Source organism: Lissotriton vulgaris, chromosome 10 (genome assembly GCF_964263255.1).
Source record: "Lissotriton vulgaris chromosome 10, aLisVul1.2, whole genome shotgun sequence".
In the NCBI taxonomy this organism is placed as follows: Eukaryota; Metazoa; Chordata; class Amphibia; order Caudata; family Salamandridae; genus Lissotriton; species Lissotriton vulgaris.
Window position 1 is genome coordinate 416,505,078 of NC_141698.1, and position 21,231 is coordinate 416,526,308.

Here is a 21,231-nt window from a genome sequence, read left to right on the forward strand (position 1 = left end):
GAATAATTGCCACATATTCACATGACACAATATGTTCGTACTATCAATTTGGTAAAGAACACGTTTACCTGCAATTTTAATGGCACCCTCCTGAATCCTGGCATGAGCAAGACCACCCACACAGCATAGGAAGCAATCCCGCAGCCCCCCGCCATCTGCAACAGGGCCCAACCCCCGATCGGCTTTCCATGCAGCTGGGCTCGGACATCTTCCAGGTCATCCTGATTCATGCCTGTGAAGAAGAGACAACAAAATGAGATGCTCTTAGCTTCTGTATCCAAGGACATCACCAGAATGGAACACAACTGACTGGTAGTTGACTGGTGGTGCTAGTTTCAAAAGACAAAGACAGGAGCTGTCTTCCATGTCCCTACCAAGAACATATGCTGTCAACATGTCACTGGAGTGGAAGGAGTGTGTTACGTGCTGCTTTTGGTGCATTATTCTGCAATACTGCTTTTAGATGGTGGATATCTATCATACTGTTTTTTTCTATGCATAGAAGCTCAAGCGGCAAACCCTGGTATAGATGCATGCATAAAGAAAGTGCAACTGCTCTTGCATGTCTGTCCTAGACAGAGCGAATTGAAGGGAATGCTGTTAAGACACTCCACAGTTTTGCGACTGGGTGCAGCTTGGGCCACTGTGAGAAATATATCTTATGACTAAATGATCTATCGTCATATATCGTCTGATCTAATATAATTTCTCAATATCGATGTGAACTCATATCGCCTAGTGGACACTAGGGCCCAGCAATATTTCATGTCTATAAGTTTAGCGGAACTGATTAGGGCTAACAAATAATAATGGCCGATCAAGTTGTTATTTGTGCCGAAGGAAAATGTTATGGAGCAAAACAGAATACGGAGAGGGAAATTATTTGTTGAGTAATGAGCAGCTCAAATCTTTGGAATTATGGCATTTGGTAGGTCCTTAGCACATGATGAGCGGACACTCTTTTTACTTTTTAAGAAACTGCAATTTACTCACCAGTTCATCTGAATGATAAGTGATACATCTGATTATCATTACAGAATTCCACTTTTCTGAGTAATGTGAAAACACGTTGTAGATAGAATATAAAATCCACCACAAAAATATGTACTTGTATAACTATTTGCAAGCGAAATACCCCAACCTAAGCTGTACAAATCAAATACATTAATTGTTCGCCTAATACAGAGAAGCACTTATTTTTTTAAAAGCACACGTGTTAGAAGATTTGTGACTGAAATATATTACAATATTATGAAACAGCAAACACTGTGGTTGCAAGCTCTATATTAAAAACGTTAATATTAATACATCTACAGAGATCCCTATTGGGCTATACTGACAATTTGACATTTTACAATTATAGAAATCGTTCAGTAAATTTAAAATGGCTCCCAAAGCATGAATTGAATGTTAATCGCTGGGGTTAATTTCTTGGGTGAAGATGTAGTCTACTGGTTTTCAAACCTAAACCTCGTTTTGCATCCCAGCTCCCCATCTTGGTTGAATTGTGTGACTCTGGCCAGCTCACGCAGCCGCTCAACCCTGGTTTGCTTACCAGCGTGTGCTATGCAAGAAAATGCATTTGTTTTTTAGGTCAAGTAATTTTAATTACTCGAAACGTATTACATCTGAACCAAAGTTTCTTGAACCAGCCGGATTTCCTACAATTCATGTTAACTTTTCAAGCATGACGCTTCTCCAGTGTGCGCTTGGCCTAGCACACCACATCAAAGGCTTAATGCATGTTAACTTTTCAAACGTGACGCTTCTCCAGCGCGCGCTTGGCCTCGCACACCACATCAAAGGCTTCTTCTCCCCATCACTCACACCCCATCCCCATATGCTCCTTCCCTCCCTCCCACTCGCTGTCTCCCCCCCCGCCTCCCACCAGGCTCTAACCACGTTTCAAACAATGGTCTTTTAATGTATGCTTAGCGGCATCTGATTCATTTTATTTACTTCAAGCACTTTGTGCGTTTAGTTTCCCCACCCACCCTGTTTGTTCATGTTGATCTGAAATTGTTGCCAGCAAACTCATTCGCAGCTTTCCTATGGCTGCTTTTAAAATTCCCGTATTTTTCTCGCTCCTCTTACTGCTTCATTTCGCTCCCCCCTCATTTCTTCCCCTTCAAATATTCCCCCCCCCTCCCCAATCATTCTGTGCCAGCAATTGACAGGAGGTGGAAAGCAGACACTTGAAACAAACACACAACTGGGCTGAGGCCAATAGGCACAGGAGATTAACCGATTTGCCTAGAATCATGGTGCTCAGTCCGACCGCAGCTCTGCAGTGCAGTGCTGCTCGCACCCACGGCTGGATGTTTCTTAGTGGCTGAACACACTTTCATTGCAAAACACATTCATGCGATGTATTTATTTTATTTCATTACGAGCACTTTTCACCAATCAATCAATCAATCAAAGCATTTGTATAGCGCGCTACTCACCCGGAGGGTCTCACGGCGCTTGGGGGGATCCTCTACTGCTCGAACAGCCAGGTCTTGAGTTGCTTCCTGAAGGCGAGGTGGTCTTGGGTCAGGCGGAGGTGGGTGGGGAGGGAGTTCCACGTCTTGGAGGCCAGGTAGGAGAAGGATCTTCCTCCCGTTGTGGCTCTTCGGATGCGGGGGACGGCGGCGAGGGGGTGGCTGGTCGATCGAAGCTGGCGGGTGGGAGTGTAGAAGTTCAGGCGGTCGTTGAGGTATCTTGGGCCTTGGTTGTGGAGAGCTTTGTGTGCGTGGGTGAGGAGTCGGAACGTGATTCTCTTGTTGACGGGGAGCCAGTGCAGGTTTCTTAGGTGTGCGGAGATGTGGCTGTGTCGGGGGATGTCCCGGATGAGCCGTGCTGAGGTGTTCTGAATACGCTGGAGTCTTTTCTGGAGTTTTGCGGTGGTACCGGCGTAGAGGGAGTTGCCGTAGTCCAGTCGGCTGGTGACGAGGGCCTGGGTGACCGTCTTCCTGGTTTCGGTGGGGATCCACCGGAAGATCTTCCGTAGCATGCGTAGGATGTTGAAGCATGACGAGGAGACGGCGTTGACTTGTCTGGTCATCGAGAGGGAGGAGTCCAGGATGAAGCCCAGGTTGCGTGCGTGGTCCGTTGGTTTGGGTGCGCTGCCCAGGGCAGGTGGCCACCAGGAGTCGTCCCAGTCGGAGGGCGAAGATCCCAGGATGAGGACTTCCGTCTTATCTGAGTTCAGTTTCAGGCGGCTGTTCATCATCCACTCGGCTACATCTTTCATCCCTTCGTGTAGGTTGGTTCTGGCGGTGGCAGGGTCGTTGGTGAAGGAGAGGATCAGCTGGGTGTCGTCTGCGTAGGAGAGGATGTTGAGGTTGTGTTGGTGTGCGATGGCCGCGAGGGGGCTCATGTAGATGTTGAACAGCGTGGGGCTGAGTGATGATCCTTGTGGTACGACGCAGCTGACTTCAGTGGCTGCTGATCTGAACGGGGGGAGGCGGACTCTCTGTGTCCTTCCGGCGAGGAAGGAGATGATCCATTCCAGTGCCTTCTCTTGGATTCCGACGTTGCTGAGGCGCTGTACAAGGGTGCGGTGGCAGACAGTGTCGAACGCCGCGGAGAGGTCCAGGAGGATGAGGGCCGCTGAATCCCCGTTGTCGAGCAGGGCTCGGATGTCATCAGTGGCTGCGATGAGGGCGGTCTCGGTGCTGTGGTTGGCTCGGAATCCGGTCTGCGAGTGGTCGAGGGATCCGTTCGTCTCGAGGAAGTCGGTCAGCTGTCTGTTGACGGTCTTCTCGATGACTTTGGCCGGAAACGGGAGGAGAGAGATGGGGCGGTAGTTTTTGAGATAGGTGGGGTCTGCTGCTGGTTTCTTCAGGAGGGCACTGAGTTCGGCGTGCTTCCAGCTCTCCGGGAAGGTTGCGGTGTCGAAGGAGGCGATGATGGTGTCCCGTAGATGGGGTGCGATGACGGAGTCGGCCTTGTTGAAGACGTGGTGAGGGCAGGGGTCGGTTGGAGATCCGGAGTGGATGGAGTTCATCGTGCGGATGGTGTCTTCGGTGTTGATCGGGGTCCAGGCGCGGAGGATGGTGGTGGGGGGCGCTGGTGCGGTTGTAGGGTGTGTCGGCTGTGTGCTGAAGCTGTTGTGTATGTCTGCGATCTTGTGTGGAAGAACGAGGCGAGAGAGTTGCAGAGGTCTTGCGATGGGGTGATGTCGTTGTTTCCGGCGCTGGGGTTGGAGAGCTCTTTAACGATGTTGAAGAGTTCCTTGCTGTTGTGGGCGTTGTTGTCCAGTCATTCCTTGAATGCGGTTTTCTTGGTGGTGTGGATCAGTTGGTGGTGTTTTCGAGTGGCGAGCTTGAGGGTGGTCATGTTGTCTGGAGTCGGGTCTCTGCGCCAGGCTTTCTCGAGGGCTTGGCAGTTCTTCTTGGAGCTCTTGAGTTTGTCGGTGAACCAGGAGGCTTTCTTGCTGCCGGGTCTGCTGGGAGGGGTCCTCAGTGGTGCGAGGTCGTCTGCGCAGTTGCTGATCCACCTCGTGAGGTTGTCGGCGGCATGGTTGGGGTTCGCTGAGCTGGCGGGAGGGTTCTTGTTCAGGGATGCGGCGAGCTGGTCGGCTGTGATCTTGTTCCAGCTTCTGCGGGGAACCTGTTGCTGGTGGTGGTGGATCATGGTCCTTCTGAAGCTGAAGTGGATGCAGCTGTGGTCCGTCCAGTGGAGTCCGGTGGCGTGGCTGAAGGAGATGTCCTTGCTGGAGGAGAAGACGGGGTCGAGCGTGTGGCCGGCGTAGTGGGTGGGGGTGGTCACCAGCTGCTTGAGTCCGAGGATGGCGAGGTTGTCCAGCAGGGTGGTGGTGTTGCGGTCGTTGTTGTTCTCCAGGTGGAAGTTGAGGACCCCGAGGAGGATGTAGTCAGCGGAGGGGAGGGCGTGCGGGCTGATGAAGTCGGCGATGTCTTCGCTGAATTGTGTGCGTGATCCCGGGGGTCTGTAGATGAGGGTGCCTTTGAGGGTGGTCTTGGGGTCGGTGTGGATCTGGAAGTGCAGGTGTTCGGCGGCTGTGAGGGTGTCGTCGGAGTTGGTCGTGATGCGGATGGTGTTCTTGTGGACGATGGCGATGCCTCCTCCTGTCTGGTTGACGCGGTCCCTCCGGGTGATCTTGTATCCGTCCGGGATGGCGATGGCGATGTCGGGCGCTGAGGAGGCGTTCATCCATGTTTCCGTGAGGAAGGCGACGTCTGGGGATGTCGAGTCGAGGAGGTTCCAGAGCTCCACGGCGTGTCTGTGGACGGAGCGGGTGTTGAGCAGGATGCACTTGAGGTGGTTGCTGCTGGGGGTCGGCTTGGTGCGTGCGGTGCAGTTCCGGATGTAGGAGAACTTGCAGGACTGGCAGGTGAAGGGTCCGTGGGTGCGTCTCGGGGTGGCTCGGTAGCACCCGGGGGTTCGGCCGGTGTTGAGTGCGTTGAGGGTGGCACCGTCGTAGGTCCGGCGGGTGGGGTGGCCTCTGCGGGGGCCAGGAGTTCTGGCACTGGGCGCGGTCCAGGCGCGGACGGGCGCAGACGGGCTTACCTTTGGCGCACCTTCGGCGCTCAATCGGTGCTCCCGCTGCGCGCGTCCGCTGCGCGGTCGCTCTGGGGACGTCATAAGTAAGGAGCCGGGAGGGAGGAGCAGCTGGGTGGTGGGAGCGGGGCGGTGAATGGAATCACAGGGGGGCGGGGCCACAGGGAGGCAGCGGCGGGAAATCCAAGAAGCAGCGGGCAGCGGGAAAGTCCCAGGAGCGTCGGGCAGCGAGCGAAGGAGTCTGCAGGCAGGAGGCGGCAAGGCAGGCAGGAGCAGCAGCAGTGAGTGGGGCGACCAAGCCCTGTGGGGGCCTGAGCGGTCACCAAACACGCCTTAGCCAGCCCACTACATGCTGCAGGTCAGTCTCATTTAGCTTGCGCTTCAGTGTAATCAAGTACTTCGAATGCTGCAATTTATGCACATGTTTATGTTTTTGGGGGTAACCACGTTTCAAACAATTGTCTTTTCATGTATGCTTAGCGGCACCTGATTCATTTTATTCCCTAGCACAACAGGGATTTCCTGAAAGTGTGAGTCTTGTCATAGAACATACTTGTTTTCTTTCTCACCACAATGGTTGTATCCGTGTCTCACCTTGCTGCTCATTCCGTGTTCTCCCTTTTCCGTTCTACCATCTTGTCACCCACCATTTCTTCACCCCCTAACCCTCTCTATGCCCCCTTACCCCACCTAACTCTCTCTTCATGCAATCTCCCCATCTTCCTTTCACATACGTCTGCCCTTCTCCTCCATCCCAAAGCTGAAGACAGTAAACAGGGGGGTCCTCACTCCTCACCAGGTAGAGGTCTGTAAATAACTAGCACAACAGTAGCCCCCCCACACAGCCTCCTTAACCTATTCGTTTTGGTTAGAGTGCACACAGTACAGCCTTTTACCGCCACCACTCTACCACTCTCTCCATCAACACTCTACCACTCTATGCGCCACCACTCTATGCGCCACCACTCTATGCGCCACCACCCTATCCACCACCACCCTATTCACCACTCTAGCGCCCACACTCTAGCGCCCACACTCTAGCACCACCACTCTAGCCGCCCACCACTCTACCCTCCAACTCCACCCTCAAAATCCACCATCCAAATCCACCATCCAAGCACTACTACACCCTCCAAATACACCCTCCGACTACACCCTCTAACTCCACCATCCAACTACACCCTCCAACTCAACACTCAAAATCCACACTCCAACTCCTTCCTCCAGCTACAAATCCACCCTCCAAAAACACCATCCAACTCCACCCTCCAACTCCAACATCCAAATCCACCCTCCAACTACAACTCCAGCCTCCAAATCCACCCTCCAAATCCACCCACAAACTACAACTATGGACTCCAAATCCACCCTCAAAATACAACTCCACCCTCCAAATATCCCTCCAACTCCACCCCCCAACTCCACCCTCCAACTCCACCCTCCAACACAACCCCTCAACGCCACAGTACACTCATTGCCACAGCACCGCTCAGTGCACAGCATCCCTCAATGCCACAGCATCCCGCAACGCGACAGCATCCCGCAACGCCACAGCATCACTCAACGCCACAGCATCACTCAACGCAACAGCATCACTCAGCGCCACAGAATTACTCAGCACCACTGCATGCCACAGCACCACTAAATGCCACAGCAACACTAAATGCAACAGCACCACTCAGCGCACAGCATCCCTCAACGCCACTCAACGCCACAGCACCACTCAACACCACAGAACCACTCAACACCACTGCACCACTCAACACCACAGCACCACTCAACGCCACAGCACCACTCAACGCCACAGCATTACTCAATGCCACACCATCACTCAGCGCCACATAATCATTCAGCACCCCTCAACGCCACAGCACCACTGAATGCCACAACACCACTCAAAGACACAGCACCACTCAGCGCACAGCTTCCCTCAACGCCACAGCATCATTCAACGCCACAGCATCACTCAACGCCACAGCATCACTCAGCACCACTCAACGCCTCAGCACCACTCAACGCCACAGCACCACTGAATGCCACAGCATCACTCAGCACCACTGAAGGCCACAGCATCACTCACCACCACTGAAGGCCATAGCATTACTCAGCACCACTGAACGCCACAGCATCACTCTGTGCAACCATTCAACAACTGGTTCTAATATGTTCTCTCAATGTTTCAAGCTTTATTACAAATGTCACAAAAAGATGTTAATATTTCACTTCTGTTCTTGGATTTTCATCACAATAAAATACACTGAACATAATCTTCCCAAAAGTTATTTACAAAAGTTTAAGCTATTGCCATTATAAATTACAATAACTTTTATTTACGTATTAATTATTTAAAAAAATAAAAGCCATTGTTATTTGTAATATCAATACATCTAAGTCATGTAAATACAACACATATAGCATTACAAATGCTATAGGTGTCACGTTTGTGAAAGTTAAAACTATTGGCATTGTAAATGACAAAGCTATTATTTTCAAAACCAAAACATAAATAAAAAATGTGTCATTTACAATACCAATACCTCAAACTTTCCTAATGCAAGACCTATTGCATTGCAAATGCTTGTTTTTTTGTGGCAAATCGATGTTCCTTTCTCGTACTGACCCTAAATGTTACCTTCACAAGGATTTCTTAAGCCTTCAAATTTTCAACCTGAGTTCTCCAGAAAAAGTGCACTAGGCTCGAGCAAAATGAACGTTTATATGATGGTTTACATACACTGGAATTCATGTGATGTGATCCATTAAGCTACTGAGGCAGACCTACAAGCCTGTTAACTATATGGGTTCTGGAAATTAACCGTCAGGAGATCAAGAAAGCATCTGTCCTCTTTGATAGAGTGTATTAAGATTAGGCTGACTCCAAAAGCAGATAATAGATGCAAGGGTCATTTTCTGCTAACGATGAGTAAGATGGAAGGAAAGAAAAGATAAATAATGGTGAAGACAAAGGAGAATACAGGGAATCAGGAAGAGAGAGGAAGGAATGAGGTGAAACAAGGAGAGAGGATTAGTGAAGAGAGAGAGGAGCATAATATCAGAGAAAAGAGATATGATGCAGTGTTTAAGAGGGGACGTGAATAAGCATATACTTTAAGTCCGGAGGGTAAAATAGTTGAGAGTGAAGAAGTGGGTGAAAGGCGAGGGGTGGCCGGAAAAAGGTAGAACGAGAAAGCTAAAAAAGAGTGGGGTGGAGAATTAGGAGACAACACTGAAGAAGGAGAAAGAGGTAATTAGAAGAAAGAGACCCATTATCATCTGCAGGAATAGGCAATGGTTGGTTGGTGCAGAACTCAGTGGTCTGGACAGATGCAGTCATTCCTCCACTGATCCCTTGTGACGCTGGCTGTAGTGGTCATGGTTTCCAGTTATTCCTAGACTGAACCCCCTATAGTTTTGGGTGCATTGGCCTTTGTATCCCAAATGGATGTGGACATTAATGAGTCTCAATGAAGCTATTCATATGACTTGGGCCCTTCCAACAATTTTGCTAACACTATCCCAGTGATCAAAACTGCTGCTTTTGTAAAATGTTTTAAACATATATAATTAAGAGGTGACACTCTTTTTAGGTCTCGCCTGTAGATAGCTGTTGGCTGTCTGTTGTCTAATATCTATTGTAGACAATATCAATACTCACATTAGGCTTTGTTTCGGCCCATTGCTTACCATTGATTTCGATTTTGTGTCAATCTCATTTGCTTGCCCGATCCTTACATATTTCTAAATATTACGGTAAAGTCAAACATTTGCCGCTTCAAGACATGCCTGTCGGCAACTGCAAATAGCGAATAAGTCAAGATGAGTAAACTCGGTCACTGCATCAAAATTGCACTTCAGAAGTCCACACAACTCAAGAAACGACCATCCCCATGTTAGTTTGACGCAGCCTATTCCGCTAACAGATGTCTTCACAAAGCCTTGTTGAAAAAACCTAGACAGGTTAAAACCGGTCACACACAATCTAAAAATGGCTTTGAAATTGGGGAAAAATTAGATTAAAAAAAAAAAAAAAATTTAATAGCGGTCACAAAGATGAAAAGTCCTGAACTACTTCATAAACTGTCAATTCTGTTAGGTCTATAATAAAAGTTGCCACTTCGCCACTGAGCGATGGGTTTCAAACTTCAAGGGTATTTTTTACTTTGTACCCAGCTGATTACAACCTAAACCTATGTAGTAGCTCGGTTCTCAATATCAAGCACATCTTCTTTCCCTAGGGAGTTGTCTAGATGAAAGAAGTATATAATCTCCCTAGAGTAGCCTTCAGTCTAAGCTGTGCACAAAAGATGCCTGCTTTGTCCAGCCACAACAACTTGCTCTTCAGAATTTCTAAAAGCCTAAAAATGCAGTCCCACCATGACTCGCCTGGACTTTGAACTTGAATGTGCCATAGTGACAAATATGAAGATAGGTGCCTGCACAAATGTCACTAATTGGCCCTAAAAAGAAGAGCTTTCACTCAGTAGCTTGAAAACTATCTGTGTTACTAGACTCGTTGGACCCTGGCCTGGTGTTATGATTCTATCATTCCACACCTGGGGACCCTGTGCATGGTGGACCAACTGTATCCTGGAAATCACCTCTATCACCCTGCCAACGTCCTTGTACGACTTCTGCCTGCTTTCCATTTCAGGTTTGGACAAATTGGAAAACCTATTTGTGTTTTCATGGACTACATCTCCCATAATGCACTGACAAATACTCACCAAATTCCAGCATCCACTGTGCAATGCTTCTTACGGAGCTGCTCTTTGGTGCTTTTGTGAGAGATGGGACTTTCACACTCCTTTGGCCTGTCTTGTGCAGCATCCCCATGTGACAGATTGCTGCTGTCTGGAACTTCTTGCAATCAGCCATTGCCTGGAGCTCCTAGTTCGTATAATGAAGTTTGATTCTTAGTGAACCAGAACTCTTTTTGCTTGTTTTCATGACCAATTCCTGCCTTACTTCTGCCAGAGCATGTGTCCTATCCCTGTGCGCCCTGCTGTAGATTACTCCTAGCCTTGCATTGCTTTTTGCTTACTCCCTTGCCTGCCTTTTGTCCACATTGGTGCAGCCCTCGGCTCCTCCCTTTCTAATTGTTCCTTGTTTGTTCCTTCTGCTGTTATTTACCTTTGCTTATTCCTTAGCTCTCATATTTTCTTCCCTGTCTTCTAGATTTTGCCACTTGTTTATTTGCCTTTCTCTGTGTTTCTCTTGCAGGAGCGATTACCCTGCAGGTCCACTCTCTTGCTTGCTAGAGTTCCTTGTATCCTTGTGCTTGTCTTGTTCCATTTGTTCTCCATTTTTTACCGACATGCCTTGCTCTTGAACATTTGCCGGAGTTCCTAGGTTCCTTTCTAGTGCTTGCACTGAGTACTTCTCTTGGGCTCTTTGTGTCTGGTAAATGTGCTATTGATTGGGTCGGTCCTAACCTGTGTGTAAGTGTATTCCTTTCGTACAGGGGTTGGCTGTTGGAGTCCAGGAGGCAGTTCTTTCCTCACTCTTTGTCTTGTGTTACATGTAGTTTTAGGTGCCTCACCTGTGACAGCTTGATATTGCTATTTTCATAGGAATTACCACTATGCATCCAGCTGCACCCATAGGGGCTTATCTTATGCAGGGCCGGCTTTAGGGCAGTGCAACTGGTGCGGCCGCACTGGCATTGACCTGTGGAGGGGGGCGTTGTGACCTCGGAGGGGGGCGGCGCTGTGTTTAGCAGTATTTTATGATGGGTGAGGTGAGGGCCACTTTTACAGATGGTAGGGAGAGAATCTGAGGAGGTGGTAGTGGTATGTGGGGGCACCAAAAGTGATTGTCGCACCGGGAGCCATAAGCGCTAAAGCCGTCCCTGGTCTTATGCATATAAGTACTATCCTCGTTTGTGCCCCAGGTTTCAGATACAGAATCCCTTCTGCTGCCTACTTTCAATGGTGTTCGAAGGGTGACTATTGATAAGACTGGTCAGCACAGAGATGCTGGTGTTCCCCATTGCTGTGGTAAGTTCTGAGTCTTACCTGTGGACAACCCTAGTGGTTACCCCCTGTTTTTGTCCATTATTGAGTCCTTTCCTCCCTGATTGTACACATTAGGCCAGCGGTCTTCAAACTTTTTAATGCAGGCCCCCCAACCCCCACCCCCCCCCCCCCCCCCCCGGAGAAAAAAATCTAGTTTACCGGGACTCCTTCAGAAGTTTTCACAATTCTTCTGTTAAATTGGCAATATTTAAATATTTCTCGACTTCTTTAAACACAAGACATAGTTAAATTCTGTTCCTGTTTTAAAAATGCAAGCAAATATACATGGTTGCCAAACATACTATCTGGTCAAGCAGGTCTTACTAACGGGTAAAGGTATCCACAGTGCGATTATTAGAAATGGGGGTGGGGGTTTTGAAGAATATTTGGAGTCCCTTCCATTTTGACACCTTCGCCCAGCCAGGATATAAATGACAAAAGATGTTAGTGATGGCCAATTATAGAGCGGCTTATTGTCGCTCATTAATTTCCTTGCGTAAAACAAAGCACTGCTATCATACTTCTTTTGGCTAGAGCCTCGCGTCTCCTTTGGGACCACTTAAGGCCTCTCTAGGGGGGGCCCGCCCCCTAATTTGAAGACCCCTGCCCATCCCCCAAATTTAAGCCCCCTGCATTAGAATAGCCTTGCTTTTTCTGCCCTCTTCCTTACCTTGTTTGTGATTTTTCTTTCCTCATGTATGCCTTTTCCTCCTTCACAGTATCAGTATACAAACTCTCAGCTTAACAGCCTAGTCCATGGCTTTAGGGATGCTAACCCTGAGGCCCATAATGCTTGGTACCTTCTTAAACCATTTGGAGCTGTGTGATGTTCATCTCCATTAAGCTGAGATCAAGTCTGACGCAATACTCCTGACCTGCCATTGTGAGTGTCCTAGCGCATCAAGAAGTACAGCTAAGCTGACCACAAATTACCCAGAAGTTCTCTGGCCATTCATCCGAGAGAGAGAAATGCTCTCAAACGACTATCTACTAGTGATTACAAATAAAAGAATGAAAAACCAACTTAAGAGTTCCACCAATGAGGTGTATTATTTTATGCACTCAACTCTAATACCAAGTGACTAATATTCAAGTTATTATCCATTTCAAAATTATCAGAAGAGTTAGACGTATTCTTCCATGATAGAAATAGTTATTTTCTGATCCAACATGTTACTATCTTCACAAAGCAGCCAACGCGTTTCGTTCCTCTACAAACTGAACTTTGTCAGTGCAGTCAAACAAACCCCAATACATAAATAAATAATTACACAACCGGTCAATTAAAACATGCATATATAATACAACTATATATTTTTTTAAACGAAGGCTGTAATCATAGTCAAGAAAAATTATTCCATATTTCATATGACCCTCAGATCTAACACAAACTTCTTGCACCTTCAGTTTATGTTTAGATCTGAGAAGAAGTAGATTTTGATGTCAGCTTTTGTTAAATAGACAGGGGCAAAGAGCACAACCGCTTCTGCCACTGGTTGCTTTTTCATTCATGTACTGTTGTTAGAAAGTACCTGCTATACATGGTCCATTACACTGAGGCATGTGGCGATTTAAGTGGCACAACAGTGTTATGAATTTATACAGGGCGGGTGTATTTAATTTTTCTGTTTGATGTGCAGCAGCTCGCTGACCAGGAAAAACATTCAATTTTCAGCTTAACAACTTAAAGAAAGGGTGGATATTTATTATATATTATTTTTTATTGTGAATGCTGTCAGGAATTTAGGGTCTGATTTAGAGTATGCCATATTGGATCCGCGCCAAAACGTGATAGATATCCTGCCCACCTTATTACAGTGCCATAAGCACCGTTCCCTTTGAGGTGCGCACGCGCACACCTCTGTGCCCCCAAGAGCGCAGTGCTGTGTGTGTGGCGCGTACACACACCGCCGAGAGCATTTGCGCCACCACTTTTAAATGGCGAGCGGCGCAAAAAACTGGCATTTCCTGCTTGTAGAGGAGGAGGCAGCCTGTGGGCTCAAGGAGGGAGCACTTAATTTCTTTTCTTTTCTAGAGTGCGGCTGCGGGGCACATAGAGTGCTTTTGTTTAAGTATTCATCTAAATTCCAGCGCCAGTCATGAGCTGCGATTAACATGAATACTTTAAACAAAAGCACACAATCTGCCTTGCAGCCATGCTTTAGTAACAAAAGAAATCGAGCACCCAACACAGCGTGTGCTTTCAGAATCACCTGAAAGTACACGCCGTGTTTGTAGGTTTGCTGCATTTCTCAATAGAGCTGGGCTGCGGGGTGATTGGGTGCCTTTTTTAAAGATTTCATGTTAATTGCAGCTCATAACGGGCGCTGCGATTAACATGAAAACTTTAACGAAGGCACACAATCACTCCGCAGCTGGCTCTATTAACAAAAGAAATGCAGCAAACTAAGCATGGGCGAATTTTGCGAATTTGCGATCCGCGGATTTGCGAATTCGCAATCAGCAAAATTCGCAAATTCGCACAAATTTGCGGATTTTTTATTTTTGCAGGTCGCGGGGAACTTTGCGTATTTGCGGGGCGCTTTGTGTGTTCGTGGTTTTTTTTTTTTGCCTGGTTCATCACTGTCACCCTCTCGTTTTTTATGCCCTTCTGCCCTCTGTACCACTTGTTTTTGTGCCTTTCTGCCCTCTGCCCCACTGTTGTTTGTGCCCTTTTGCCCTCTGCCCCACTGGTTTCTGTGCCTTTTTGCCCTCTGCCAAACTCATGCCCTCTGTCCCCTTTGTGCCCTTCTGCCCTCAGCCATAAGTCAGCTTCAACAGGAAGCACTAATAGATCAAGTATAGCAGGTGCTTGAGTTGAAGGTCAAATTAAGTTACACAGTCATTAATCACCCCAAGTTTGGGGTGATTAATGATTGTGTAACTGAATTTGAGATTCAACTCTAGCACCTGCTTTACTTTATCTATTAGTGCTTCCTGTTGAAGCTGGCTTTTTGTAACTATTTTAGAGGCTCTGGCAGCTTGCCGGCGCCATTCTAAAATAGTTACAAAAAGTCAGCTTGAACTTTTGACCCAATCCGTTCCGCAAAATCAGCGAGCAGATCGGATTTTCCGCCCATGCTTACAGCAAGCCTACAAACACAGGGTGTGCTTTCAGGTGTTTGTAGATTTGCTGCATTTTCTTTTGTTAAGAAAGCTGGGCTGCAGGGTGATTCAATGCTGCCAAGGTTTCAGATTGCTAAGTGTGACAGTTTCATAATTTCAGTATAATTGTGAGACATTTCATCTACTATGAGTGACACTTTCTCCCAAGCAATAAAGATGAGGGAAACTTATAAATATTAGAAATGACATCCCATTGAGCAACGAGAAACTCTAAGAATTCACTGAATTAAAGTTGGAAAACAGGAAGCAGCTGCAAACCGAGAAGAACGGTCAGAATGTGTGACTGCTACTTTATGCACTGGAAGGCACAGGGTGCAATGATAATGCAGACAGTAATGTATTTTGGCGGCTGTTCCCTCGGACTATTACATTTTAAATGCTTATAGATCCGCCGACAAAAGAGGTGGAGGAGTTGCAGCCATTATTCATAATACCCTTAAGTTCTCTCTACTACAGGCTCAGAGAATATTGTTTTTAAAATGGACACCGACAGTGGAACACTGTTAATGGTCCTAATTTATCGCCCCCCTCAACCCTTGTCCACTTGTGCTGCATTATTGGCAGAACAATTAGCCTCTCTTGTAATTAATCACGCTAAAATTGTTTTGCTGGGTGATCTGAACCTTTGGTTTGATGCTACTGACTTGGACGCTCAGGCAGCAGAACTTAAGGACTTACTTTTAGATTTGAACTTAATACAACAGATCCATTTGCCAACCCACGAAAAAGGGCACAGCCGTGACCAAATATGGTCCCAGAATATCCCCCTTTCTATTTCTTCTATAACTCCTTGTATCTGGTCGGACCATTTTATCATACACTTTACAGTCAGTCAGTCAATTATCTTTATTCGATTATTAAAAATCATAAAAGAACGAGCATAATTACATAGCAATTCATCAGAGCACAAGTTAATACATAGTTCAGCAAGTTATCAATATTTAAAAAACATTTAAAATCACGATATACAAATGAAACATTTAAAAATATTAAGAAATATTTAAAAAAGTATTAAATAAGAAACCCACCGGAAGGCAGAATTTTAGAAGATAAAAGGGAAGTCAATGTTCATTGTTCAATAAACTTTACACTTATCATTGAGAAGGGCAAAAAGCAGCTTTTCCAAACAGGTGGGAAAATCAGAAAATGGAAGAACATTGATACATCAGCTTTTTTGGACACCTTGGCTTTGTCCATCCCCCCCATGGCCAAGGACATCGATGCTACTGAAGAAGCCTATTCTAACTGGTTACGTCAGGCAGCTGTCTCCTACGCTCCTTGTATAAACATTCCCCGCTCCCGCCCTAATGACGCACATAAGTGGTTTACTCCACATTTGAAGTCTTTAAAATTGGAAGTGCGTCAAAAAGAGAGGAAGTGGAGAATTGGTTATTTGACACAAGATAAAGCCAATTATTGCAAGGCCCGTAAAGACTACCAAAAACTTGTCCTAAAACAAAAAACTGACTATTTTTCCGAAAAAATATTGAACTCTCGTAATAAGACGAAAGACCTGTTCAATATTGTGAATGATCTCAGTAGTAGTGACAGAACCACCCCATCGGTTACTCCTACCCAGGATCTTTGTAACTCTTTGAATGCTTTTTTCTTTAACAAAATTTGCACCATAAAACAGAGCATCTTAAATTCCTTGCCCCCTCCGCCTTTGGATGATGCTTACTATAATCCTCATACTTTAGAAACCTTTTCCCCTATTGATGGAAAGACTTTGTCCAACCTTTTTGCAAGGGTTAAAACTGGCTCACCGGATGATACCTGCCCTCCGCACATCTTGAGAGAGGTGGGGACAGCCATTCCCGAGGGCGTGCTTCCTCTGCTAAATGGATCACTTTCACAGGGAAAAGTCCCCAATAGCCTTAAGAAGGCTTTGCTATCCCTCTGATCAAGAAAGTTGGAGCAGATCCGCTTGATCCGTTAAATTATAGGCCTATATCACTGCTGCCTTATACCTCTAAGTTACTGGAAGCCCACGTCTGTGCAAACGTATCTAATTTCATAGAACAAACGGAATATCTTGAACCCAATCAGGCAGGCTTCCGTTCGTGTCATTCAACGGAAGCTGTAATATTGGCGGTACAAAACACTTTAAGGCGGAACGCGGATAAAGGGATCCACCAGGCTCTGGTACTACTCGACCTTTCGGCAGCATTCGACACGGTTGACTATTCCATTCTGGTCAACCGTGTCGTACAAGCTGGCCTTAGGGGGCCCGCTTTGAGTTGGATTCGCTCCTTTATCACAGGCCGCACTCAATCAGTAAGATTGGGCCCTTTTACAGCTCCCACTATTTCCACCACATGTGGAGTACCCCAGGGCTCATCTTTGTCACCTTTGCTTTTTAATTTGTACCTTCGCCCACTACTGTACTCCCTAAGAAATGCTAAAGTTACCACCTATAACTTCGCAGCCGATCTACAACTCATCTTCCCTTTGAATACCAAGGACTCTGTGGTAGAATTTTATAACACCATGACACACATTCAGGGATGGATGAGTCTTAATCATCTGAAACTTAACCCAGGCAAGACTGAATGGGTCTTGCCTGGGCAAAGTGAACTAAGCTGGAGCCCATGCTTTTGGCCTTCTAGCATGGGGGCTCCACCTACGAGATCGTCCTCGGTCAAAAGCTTAGGAGTAACAATAAGTGAGGACCTTTCTTTGAAAAGACAAGTAGGTACCGTAGTGTCGGCCAGCTTCTTTCAACTCAAAATAATAAGGAAAATAGCTCATTTTCTTACGCAGGCCGCTCTCACCCAGGTCATAATTGCCCTTGTCCTATCCCGACTGGATTTTTCTAATAGTCTCTACCTGGGACTCCCAGCAGGCGAGCTAAAACGACTTCAGTTGGCCCAGAATCAAGCCGCCAGGCTTATTCTTGGACTTACAAAGTGGCAATCTATTAGACCTGGTTTGAAACAACTACACTGGTTACCTGTTGCGCAGCGAATTGCATTTAAAACCGGGTGTATTATTTTTAAAACCTTACAAAACTCAGCCCCGAAGTTTATAAAAGATCTTGTTTCCAGATACAATCCATCTCTAAATCTTCGCTCTGCTCAAAAATCTTTATTGATTGTTCCATCTTTCAAAAGGAAGCGTCTTGGTGGCAGCTGCTTTGACCATCTAGCTGCCACCTTTTGGAATTCGCTTCCTCTACAATTGAAATTGAGTGGAGACCTTTTTAGCTTCAGACATTCTCTCAAAACCTGGCTGTTTATGCAGGCCTATTGCTGAGTTGTATTTCACTTTTTATTGTTGTGTTGTGTTCCTTTCCTATAGCGCCATGAAGCCCCCGGGCGTACGAGCGCTTAATAAATATATATTAACATAACATAACATAACACGTGGTGGTCGAAGTTGAGGGGAAAAAGTAGAACAACTGTGGCCGGAGAATCAGAGGGTGGGAATAACCTGAGGATTGGGTCAGTGGACAGATTCAGAGGTGTGGCAAGAAAGAGCAAATCATTCTATTTTTTAGTATTTGTTTCGCATTTCACTACACAGTTACAGCTTAAGATATTTAATTTATCCAATGAATACAAGTTTAATTAAGGTTTAATATGAGTTATTGACATTAAAATCCATTCACAAAGTGAGAATGTCCCAACTATGTTTAAAAGTGGAAGCACAGACCATTTGTCTCTGAGCCATGGAGTGTAAGTCATCAGCACTTCTCCTGCCTTTTCCCACAAGAGCAGTTCAAGCATGAATGGCAAAATATCCTAATTTGCAAATGTTTTCTATATAATTCTGGTTCTGCAATATCTGCTGCATAATTTGACGATTTTAACTAATAAATTGTTTGTAGCTCAAACGGATCAAAAGATACAAAAAAATATGACTTGTGTTTCTGCGAAGTGGATGGCCCTCTGCAAAGGTTGACTGATCACCTTTCTCACTGCTGGATTTGTATGTTACACTGGTACTAATAAGGCAAAATCTTTGCAGGCTGTTAGCATGTGTAAACATGTCAAAATAATAAAGTATCAGAAAATATAATGCATTACGCTGCAGCCTTTTTTTGCTGTATAATTTAGTTGACACTGCTGCATAATTTTGTCCTCCATTGCTGCATAATTCCAGTGCCCCCAAAGCAGGCAACACACGTTAAAAGTGCTTGTGCATGAAGGAGAGAGACTGTGAAGTTTGTGAACTTAGTTTGGTGTGCGTGCAAATCCTGCACTGCCAACCCCTGGTGAATTACAGCTACTGCTGCGGAAACTAGGCCAATGGAGGGACCAATGGGTGAGGCGGCCTGGGCTCAAGGGCAGGGCCGGCTTTATCACTGGTGGAGCCCAGTGAGACAATGTTTGTAGGTGCCTCCCAATGACTCCCTCCGCCACTGATTCACTCACTACCACCCTTTAACAGTGCCCCTCAAGTCACCAAATCAACACTCATGCTCAGATGCATTTAACTGGATTTACAGCACCACTGATACCAGCATAGGGTGTCAGAGCACTTTATATCATATTCATTACTCAGAGACAATCATATATGTGTAAATCTCTGTATAGGAAATGTTACATAAGAGACAAAGGACTTCAAGGTGTGGGAGTCCCAAGACATCCATACTAGTAGACAGTATAGTTTAATAGTGATTGGTCTGGAGAAATACAAACTCTGAATTTAGAACGTAATACCATGATTGGGGTTCTCTTTAATAACCAGCATTGATTTCTGTTCAAATGAATCTTTTTGCAACATTAGGATAATCAGACTGGGAGGAAAAAGCAGCTCTTAGATGACTCACTGTTCTTTGTTAGGATTTTGACTTATAACTGCAAGTAACAAAAGGATCTCACTGACAAAAGCAGAAACCCACTGAACTATTTACATTATCTGCATTTTGTGATCTGGATGGTACATGTTCTTTGCAGCAGGCAAATTAACCTTCTGCACTACCTTTCCATGAGTCAAAACCTCTACTTGACAGAACTCTCCCTAGGAAGAACATTAATCACCGGAGTTATCATGACATTTTTATTGTTGCCTAAAATTGTTGGAGGCCAGGAAGGAAGCAGCAAGTGCTTTTAAAAACATAATAGACTTGCAAATGTGACACCCCACCCGAAGTAAGCGCCTGGTCCGATCGCACCACCCTAGAGCCACCCTACTCAAGGGGCCTGTGACCTCAGTGACAGAGTCACTGTTCCACAAGGGTATGCTAATTCATAGGTCTGCTCACAAGACGGGAGGTAAACTTCAGTATGGGTTGTGGTTAACAGAGTAGACTTACAGGAAGGCTGGATGGGGCACGGATAATTGATCTGTTAAACTCTGCCTGCCGGCTCAGTGCTGTTCATGAATATTCTATCTCTGACAAATAGCATTTTAAATTCAAGCGAGCAGTTGCATGCTCATATATGTTAGACAATTTTAGCAAGATGGGGCTGCCTCATTGGCAGTGCGCCTCAATTGCAGTATTGTCAGAGGGGCGCTAGAATACATGACTAATGTATTTTAACCCCTTCCATGCTCATGATGAGCTCAGCTCGTCATGAAGCACACTGGAGCTGTGCTTATGACAAGGTGAGCTCGTCATGAAATAATGCCTTTCGAGCTTTTCCAGCACAGGAGGGGAAAAGCCATAGCATGGAAGGTGTTAATGGAGTGATGCGGACACCAGCATTAAAATGCGTTAGTCTAACGCATGATGCGGCCCCACCCTAACCCAGCCCCGAAACTGCTAAAAATACAATTATAATAACTACGTTATTATAATGTTATTGTTCCTGCTCAAAGAGAGCATTTGTTAAAGTTTTCATGTTATTCGCAGTGGACGTCATGAGCTGCAAGTAACATGAAAACTTTAACAAATGCACACAATCACCCGGCAGCCCAGCTCTATTAAGAAAAGAAATGCAGCAACATAGCTGCCAAGGTTTCAAATTGCTATGTGGTCTGGTTTCAAACCTGCCTTAACACCGTTCATGTGGATCTGTATGTGTGGAAATGCACCGTCTTTTCACTTTTTAAGCAAAAGTTTGGAGTGATATTTGGCGCTGCACCCACAGGCGCGGTCTGGTTACTGGCGCACATAGCCTTGGTTGTAGCGCACATAGACCTTACACTAACGCACCCAGAGGAAAAAAATTGGAGGAACATTGGCCATAAGATATAATGCCGGTCTTTTTCTCTGCCGAGTGACCCAAGGAGGCTTTTACAGATACTAGCCTGTTAAAAGCAAGAGGTAATCCCCCTCTACATATAGACGCACTTTAGGGAGTGCGACACATTCTAAACAACCAACACTATAATTTAGTATCATTTAATTGCACTTTTTCACTTATTGGTCCTGAGGAAAACCAGTTTTTAAGGCCTGGCTGAAACATGTAAACAGAACTGGACGTAGGGAATCATAAATTCACCAACACGTCCGACAGCCTTTTTATCCGCTAACAGGGGCCCAGTTAATAAAATGTATCTATCTTACCCTCGGGTACTGGGACCCACTGTATAGCTTTTAATCTCACTTTCTCACTCACTACACATCACACTCAGCAATTATACCAGCTCCGCAGCAACACTGGCGTTGAAGCACACCCGGGGCACGCTAGGTGTC

At 46.0% G+C, this 21,231-nt stretch overlaps 1 protein-coding gene across 1 annotated transcript in view; it reads right to left on the minus strand.

Moving 5' to 3' along the window:
- The window catches only part of ANTKMT (adenine nucleotide translocase lysine methyltransferase), a 108,817-nt gene that overhangs the window by 52,562 nt on the left and 35,024 nt on the right, over positions 1-21,231 (minus strand). Inside the window, exon 2 of the mRNA XM_086941250.1 lies at positions 69-232. Coding sequence (XP_086797376.1) covers positions 69-230 — 162 coding nt within the window. The 5' untranslated portion in view covers positions 231-232. The remainder of the gene's footprint in view (positions 1-68; positions 233-21,231) is intronic.